This window comes from Colobus angolensis, unplaced genomic scaffold (genome assembly GCF_000951035.1).
Source record: "Colobus angolensis palliatus isolate OR3802 unplaced genomic scaffold, Cang.pa_1.0 Scaffold170, whole genome shotgun sequence".
In the NCBI taxonomy this organism is placed as follows: Eukaryota; Metazoa; Chordata; class Mammalia; order Primates; family Cercopithecidae; genus Colobus; species Colobus angolensis.
Window position 1 is genome coordinate 2695292 of NW_012114822.1, and position 7621 is coordinate 2702912.

Below are 7621 nucleotides of genomic sequence, written 5' to 3' on the forward strand. Positions count from 1 at the left end.
GGGCCATGGAGCAGCGGCCGCGGGGCTCCGCAGCGGTGGCAGCGGTGTCTACGGTGAGTTGAGACGCAGCTTTGAGCCTTGTCCCAAGAGCCTCCGTGAAGGAAGGGGCCCCGGGCGCGTCTCCACTCCAAGCCTCCCTGTGGCTGGGCTGGCCGCCCCTTCCGACCTCGTTAGAGGCTCCACCAGGGCGTAGCCCTTCCACTGAGAGGAAACCCCTCCCCGGAGGGTCTGGGGGCCCCAGGTAGAGAATGATCAGTGTCCCTCCCCCAACAGAAAGCATGGGTGGGGGTGTGGGTGCTGCCGTGTCCCTGCTCTGGTGGACGGGAAGCTTGTGAGAGGCTGGCAAGGGCCCCTTCCTCTGGCCCTCCGAAGCCTGGTGTGTGCACAGGGGGAAGGAAGTTAGTCTCCTCTCCTCCCGTGGGCACCCCTTCTGCGGGGGGCCTGGGAAGTGGGCTGTTCTGTGGGCAAATGCTGGGGCCTCTGAAATGGCGGAGACCCGGCAGGGAGAGGCCCCACGTGGGCAGCTGCACTGAGAGTCAGCAGCACCTGTCCCCCAGGCGCTCCTCCTGGTGCTGCTGGGGGCCCGGGCCCAGGGCGGCACACATAACCCCAGGTGTGACTGTGCCGGTGACTTCCACAAGAAGATTGGTCTGTTTTGTTGCAGGGGCTGCCCAGCGGGTAAGTGGCCACAGGGGTGGAAGAGGCATGGGACAGGCAGGGCTGGAGAGGTGGCGGGCAGGCCAGGGAGGTAGGAGGAGGCTGGCAGGGGAGGTAGGGGTAGGCTGACAGAGAAGTAGGGAGCTGGAGAGAAAGAGGGAGGGAGGGCAGGGTGGGAAGCAGGTCGAGGGTTGCTGAGCAGCCCCTCTGCGTGCCTGACCCCTGCCTGGTCCCACAGGGCACTACCTGAAGGCCCCTTGCACGGAGCCCTGTGGCAACTCCACCTGCCTTCTGTGTCCCCAAGACACCTTCTTGGCCTGGGAGAACCACCATAATTCTGAATGTGCCCGCTGCCAAGCCTGTGATGAGCAGGGTGAGGGGCTTCTCAGTGCTTGGCAGGGGGTTCCTAAGGACAGGCCTTTCTGAGGGAAGTGGCTGGCTTGGGCCCAACCTTGGGGTGTGAGGGTCTTGCACCCACCCTTGCCAGAACCCTCCACCCTGATCCTCCTTCAGGGTGCCCTTGCCTCTTCTCTCTTCCTGGTGACCTTTCCATCTCTCCATGTGCCTTGGCCTCTGGTCGGCCTCAATCTCTGAGCTTCTCTCTTTTTTAGGGTAGCCCTGCACCGGTCTCTCTTCCACCTCTTCCTGTCTCCATTATCTTGGGGGCGGGGGTCTGCCTCTGCCTCTCTATGGGAGCGTTTGGCCCTAACTCTCCACTCTCCATCTCCCTGCACCCCCACCAGCCTCCCAGGTGGCACTGGAGAACTGTTCAGCTGTGGCCGACACCCGCTGTGGCTGTAAGCCAGGCTGGTTTGTGGAGTGCCAGGTCAGCCAATGTGTCAGCAGTTCACCCTTCTACTGCCAACCATGCCTAGACTGCAGGGCCCTGCACCGCCACACACGGCTACTCTGTGAGTACCCCCACCCAGGGCTATCTACTCCCAGACCCGCTTCTCCCTGCCTGCCCTACTCGTGTTCCATGCTGACGCATGCCTCTCCTGGACTGCAGGTTCTCGCAGAGATACTGACTGTGGGACCTGCCTGCCTGGCTTTTATGAACACGGCGATGGCTGCGTGTCCTGCCCCACGTAATACCTAGCTGTCTTGGGATGGAAGGAAGGGCAGCTGGGAGCAGGGCAAGGGCCTGGGGTGGGGCAGGTGCTGCTGGTTCAGGAATAGGAAGAGGGGACAGGGAGGAGGGAACTTGGCCCTGTGTTGGATGGGCCCCACTTCAGGTAAACTTAGATGGTAAAAGAGAAATCTGCATCCTCCTTAGCCAGATATATAAGGGTGTGTGCCTTCACTTTCAGCCAGCATTCCCCCCAGTGATCCTTCTAGCCAGGTATTACAGATGATTTGTCACTTTTTTTTTTTTTTTTTTGAGACAGAGTCTATTTTTTTTTTTTGTGAGACAGAGTCTCGCTCTGCCGCCGAGGCTGGAGTGCAGTGGCTAGATCTCAGCTCACTGCAAGCTCCGCCTCCTGGGTTTACACCATTTTCCTGCCTCAGCCTCCCGAGTAGCTGGGACTACAGGCGCCCGCCACCTCGCCCGGCTAGTTTTTTGTATTTTTTAGTAGAGACGGGGTTTCACCGTGTTAGCCAGGATGGTCTCGATCTCCTGACCTCGTGATCCGCCCACATCGGCCTCCCAAAGTGCTGGGATTACGGGCTTGAGCCACCGCGCCCGGCCCAATTTGTCACTTTTACAGACAGTCACATTGATATAGCTTTAAAACTTGGGCTGAAGGAGGTTGATGCTGCTATAAAACCAATCTCTGATCATGAACATATTTGATGAAAACCATTTCTGCTCTATTAAATAAAGTTTCTGTTAATCTATTAAATATTAAATAAATATTAAATCTATTAAAATAAATAGATAAATACAAAGGGCTGAGAGTCAGGATTGTGCTGCTAGTTCTCTAGGGGATCTTGGGCAAGTTTAGAGAATTCACGTCTCTGATATGTGGTGTCCCTTTCTCAACATGGGATGTTGGTAGCTTCTTCACAGGCCTCTGATCAGAGGTGAGGGACTTTCTGTATCTATTCAAGTCTTCTTTTTTTTTTAGATGGAGACTTGCTCTGTCACCCAGACTGAAGTGCAGTGGCACGATCTTGGCTTACTGCAACCTCTACCGCCTGGGTTCAAGTGATTCTCCTGCCTCAGCCTCCCAAGTAGCTAGGACTTCAGGCGCCCACCACCACACCGGCTAATTTTTTGTATTTTTAGTAGAGACAGGGTTTCACCGTGTTAGCTAGGATGGTCTTGATCTCCTGACCTCATGATCTGCCCGCCTCGGCCTCCCAAAGTGCTGGGATTACAGGCGTGAGCCACCGCACCCGGCCTTCATTCAAGTCTTTATTGAATATCTCCTATGTTCTACACACTGTTCTAGGTGCTGGGGATGCAACAGGAACAAAATAGGCAAAATCCCTGTCTTTTTGGGGTTGACATTCTAGTGACTCTTCATATAGTCTAGAAGAAGCTCAATGAATAGTGTCTGTGGTTGTTATCCGGGGCACAATGACAGGAACATTCTTGGGTAGAGTGAGGCTCACAGGAGAGAGGCCTGGAGAGGGAAGAGTCTCCAGGATGGAGCAGATGCTGGGCAGTCTTGGGGACCCCCTCCTGGCATGCACCCCCTCATCCCTCAGGCCACCCCCGTCCCTTTCAGGAGCACCCTGGGGAGCTGTCCAGAGCGCTGTGCCGCTGTCTGTGGCTGGAGGCAGAGTAGGTGGTGTGCTGGGAATGCGAGTGGGAGAACTGGGATGGGCCGAGGGGAGGCGGGTGGGGGGGGGGCTACCACCCAACACCCACCAGCTGCTTTCAGTGTTCTGGGTCCAGGTGCTCCTGGCTGGCCTTGTGGTTCCCCTCCTGCTTGGGGCCACCCTGACCTACACATACCACCACTGCTGGCCTCACAAGCCCATGGTTACTGGTAAGTACACAGACCCCCCCCCCCCACACACACACACATGCACGCCTGGGGTCAGGATGGGTAGCCCAGAGTCTACTCAACCCTGATACAGAAGGGGAAACTGAGGCAGGGAGTGCGGGGTGCAGAGCAACCCTAGAGGAGCTGTACCAGCACCCAGGTCCAGGAGGCTTGCCTGGTCGTTGACCGCACTCTCTCTGTGTCTGTCAGCAGATGAAGCTGGGATGGAGGCTCTGACCCCACCACCGGTAAGAAGCTCACTGTGTGATTCTGGGCTGCCTTCTGGAGCTGGAAGATCAAGCCTTATTGTGATCCCCGGAGCTTGGCACGTGGCTAGCACAGGGTAGACCTAGTAGACAGAGGTGTTGCGAGCTGAGTCCTGCCCTCAAGGGGTGTCGGTCAGCTGGGGTTCAGACTTGTACACAGGAGCTAACAGTTCAATGGAAGGAGAGCCCCATGGTGCTGGGGGACAAGAGGAAGGAGGCGGGGGCAGGGGACTCGAGGCAGAAGCAAGAGTTCCGCTGGGCCACAGTGAGCAGGGCCAACTGTGGGAGGTATCATTGCGGGAGTGTCTGCTGACTGAACCAGGGACTGTTCCCTCCTGGAGAGACACTGCAGGTAAGGGGCCTTACTTGACAAGCAGGGCTGACCTGGGGCCCCTCTTGGCTTCCAGGCCACCCATCTGTCACCCTCCGACAATGCCCACACCCTTCTAGTACCTCCTGACAGCAGTGAGAAGATCCGCACCGTCCACTTGGTGGGCAACAGCTGTACCCCTGGCTACCCCCAGACCCAGGAGGCGCTCTACCCGCAGGTGACATGGTCCTGGGACCAGTTGCCCAACAGAGCTCTTGGTAAGGGACATCAGTGGCCTGAGGCCTTGACCCCATTCTCCTGTCTGCGGTGGGAAGTTGTGGTTTCACAACGTGTTTCCTTTCTGCCCCCTAACTGACCGAATCCGCCCCCTGTGCCCTGACCCGCGGGATCCAGCCGGCTTCAGGCCTGGGATACCCGCATGAACGCCCCTGACTCCACCTCCCGACCACGGCCCACGTACCCCATTGGCTCTCTCTGGCCCTGCCCCAGGCCCCGCTCCCGCGTCCACACTGTTGCCAGAGTCCCCGGTGGGCTCGCCCGCCATGATGCTGCAGCCGGGCCCGCAGCTCTACGACGTGATGGACGCTGTGCCAGCGCGGCGCTGGAAGGAGTTCGTGCGCACGCTGGGGCTGCGTGAGGCGGAGATCGAAGCCGTGGAGGTGGAGATCGGCCGCTTCCGAGACCAGCAGTACGAGATGCTCAAGCGCTGGCGCCAGCAGCAGCCCGCGGGCCTGGGCGCCGTCTACGCGGCCCTGGAGCGCATGGGGCTGGACGGCTGCGCGGAGGACTTGCGCAGCCGCCTGCAGCGCGGCCCGTGACACGGCGCCCACTCGCCACCTAGGCGCTCTGGTGGCCCTTGCAGAAGCCCTAAGTACAGTTACTTATGCGTGTAGACATTTTATGTCACTTATTAAGCCGCTGGCACGGCCCTGCGTAGCCGCACCAGCCGGCCCCACCCCTGCTCGCCCCTATCGCGTCAGCCAAGGCGAAGAAGCACGAACGAATGTCGGGAGGGGGTCAAGACATTTCTCAGTTTCTCGGCCGGAGTTTGGCTGAGACCGTGGTATTAAATCTGTGAAAGAAAAAAAAAAAAACCGGCTTCTTGGCGTTTCTGCGGGGCTGGGGTGTTAAGTGGCCTGGACTTTTCTCGAGGGAGTCGAAGGGGACGGGAATCTTGTCACCCCGGGGTCTGGCACCCATGGTGGAGTCCAGTGTGGCCTTAGCTCCCCAAGCCTGCCCCTCCCAAGTCCACTCTGGTCCAATGACCCCCAGGAGAGAGCAAGTCGCGGCCACAGCGAGTGATGAGAGCGCTTTAATGGGGCTGCGAGGCGGCGGGGACAGGGTCGGGATGGGGTGCAGCAGTTAGAGACACAGGGTCAGGGCCCCTCATCCTCCACTGACTCCACCGGGGCAGTGAAAGGGTCCTGGCAGCGAGTGGGTCCGGCTGGGGACGGGGCGTAGACTTGAGGGAGGTGGGGGCAGAGGTGGGGTCCCGGGGGCCCCAACTGAGGCCCGACAGGCAGTTTTCATCTTTCTGGTAAACAAATGACTGAGAGGAAACCCTCGGCGGGGATAAGAAATGAGGCCCGGGCTAGGCCGGGCGCAGATCTGGGTCAGGGAAGGAGGGAAAACCCCTTCCCCGAGCTCGGGGCCTGCCTCCACCCAGGATGCGCCAGCGACGCCGGTTCCGGGGTGCGGGGGAGGGGACTGCATCCTGGAGGGGGCTGAGCCCCGCAGGAAAACAAAGTCACCACCCACAGGGCTGGGGAGAGCTCTTCACTCTTTGATATTCAACGAACATGCAAATATATGTAAGTCGGCATGCAAATAAGCAGCATTTTTTGTTGTTTGCATCAGCAGCTTGGGCACTTATTCCGGGCAACTGGGGCGGCGTGTGCGCTCCAGTGTTGCCAAGGGCTGGGGATGCCGGGGGCCAGGATGGGGGGTCAGGGAGGGTTTCCAGCGCAGGAGGGGTGGGCTGTGCGGCTCCCAGCCCTTCCGCCGGGGCCTGGCTGGCTAGGGCTGGGGCGGGGGGGCCCCTCCGAGCTGCAAGGCTGCGGGCAGGAGGCCACGGCCTCTAGTACTTAGCGATGTCCCCCTTCTTCAGGATGACCTGTCGCTGCCAGGGCGCCAGCTTGCTCTCATCGTAGCCCAGCGTCCGCAGCTTCTCTGACTGCTCCTTCTCCCGCCGCAGCTCCTCCTGCTTCTGTCGCTCCTCCTCTTTCCTGAGGCGGTGGGGGGGGCAGACCCGGTGAAGTCTGGGGCCAGATACCCAGGCTGGCAGAAAGGGTGGGGCCAGGCACCAGGCAGAGGCCAGGTCACCCATGCAAGGGGAGGGTTACTGAGGGCGGGGGCTGGGTTGCTGAAGACAGAGGGGCTAGAATGGGGGCAGAATGGGGTTACTGGAGCACAGGGAAGCTGTGTGAGTGGGAGGCTGAGGCTGGATTGTTGTGGGCTGGGGTGTTACTGGAAACAGAGGTGCTGGGTCACTGTGTGGCACCGTGTGAGGAGGTGCTGTTGCTGGGGTGCAGCAGCCAGATTACTGGGATCAGGACTTCAGTTACTGGGGAGCTGTCAATACGAAGTATTGAGGACTGGGGTGGGGCTGCTGGGGACCAGAGAGACCATATAATTGAAAGACAGGGACTGAGAATTAGAGACAGGTTATTACAATGTAGAGGGTAGATCTGCCCTGTTGACAGACTAGTCACTAAACACATGTGGCTGCTGAGAATTTGAAATGTGGCTGGTCTAAACTGTGATGGATTGCAGGTGTAAAATGTGCATGATATTTCAAAGACCAAGTTTTATTATTATTATTATTTGAGACAGGGTCTCGCTCTGTTGCCAGGGTGGACCGCAGTGGTGAGATCATGGCTCACTGCAGCCTCGACCTCCTTGGTTCAAGTAATCCTCCCACCTCAGCTTCCCAAGTAGCTGGGATCACAGGTGTGTGCCACTACGCCCAGCTAATTTTTTTAAATTTTTTTATTGAGTCAGGGTCTCACTCTGTCACCTAGGCTGGAGTGCAGTGGCACAATCTCAGCTCACTGCAACCTCCACCTCTGAGGTTCAAGCGATTTTCCTGCCTCAGCCTTCTGAGTAGCTGGGATTACAGGTGCGCGCCACCATGCCTAGTTAATTTTTGTATTTTTAGTAGAGACGGGGTTTCACCATGTTGGTCAGGCTGGTCTCGAACTCCTGACTTCAAGTGATCTGCCTGCCTTGGCCTCCCAAAGTGCTGGGATTACAGGTGTGAGCCACTGAGCCCGGCCTGCCCAGCTAATTTTTTAATTATTTTTTTGAGATAGAGTCTCCCTCTATTGTCTAGGCTGGAGCACAAAATGGTGCTATCCCAGCTCACTGCAACCTCCGCCTCCCGGGTTCAAGTGATTCTCCTGCCTCAGCCTCCCGAGTAGCTGGGATTACAG

General features: G+C 58.4%; 2 protein-coding genes across 6 annotated transcripts in view; one reads left to right on the forward strand and one right to left on the reverse strand.

Moving 5' to 3' along the window:
- On the forward strand, positions 1-5286 carry TNFRSF25 (tumor necrosis factor receptor superfamily, member 25). Of its 5 annotated transcripts, none has more exons than XM_011938272.1 (10): positions 1-44; positions 558-678; positions 896-1030; positions 1401-1568; positions 1667-1745; positions 3313-3395; positions 3489-3596; positions 3804-3841; positions 4267-4447; positions 4680-5286. In XM_011938272.1, the coding sequence occupies exons 1-10, from the start codon at positions 6-8 to the stop codon at positions 5006-5008; spliced, it is 1281 nt and encodes a 426-aa protein (XP_011793662.1). In that variant the 5' UTR covers positions 1-5; the 3' UTR covers positions 5009-5286. The 5 variants fall into 5 exon arrangements, with proteins under 5 accessions (XP_011793662.1, XP_011793663.1, XP_011793664.1 ...); XM_011938273.1 differs by having other exon boundaries at positions 3333-3388; XM_011938274.1 differs by lacking the exon at positions 3489-3596 and having other exon boundaries at positions 3333-3388; positions 3807-3841.
- ESPN (espin) overlaps positions 5072-7621 on the reverse strand; it is a gene marked incomplete at its 5' end in the record, with an annotated part of 37681 nt that continues 35131 nt past the window's right edge. Inside the window, 2 exons of the mRNA XM_011938309.1 lie at positions 5072-5262; positions 5457-6415. Coding sequence (XP_011793699.1) covers positions 6268-6415 — 148 coding nt within the window. The remainder of the gene's footprint in view (positions 5263-5456; positions 6416-7621) is intronic.

Bases quoted from the DNA above. Each gene is read 5' to 3' on its own strand.
- TNFRSF25 (XM_011938272.1), top strand. From the start codon at position 6: ATGGAGCAGCGGCCGCGGGGCTCCGCAGCGGTGGCAGCG. The intron at 1,569-1,666 runs GTGAGTACCCCC...CCTGGACTGCAG, and splicing joins CCGCCACACACGGCTACTCT to GTTCTCGCAGAGATACTGAC. The intron at 3,396-3,488 runs GTGTGCTGGGAA...AGCTGCTTTCAG, and splicing joins GGCTGGAGGCAGAGTAGGTG to TGTTCTGGGTCCAGGTGCTC.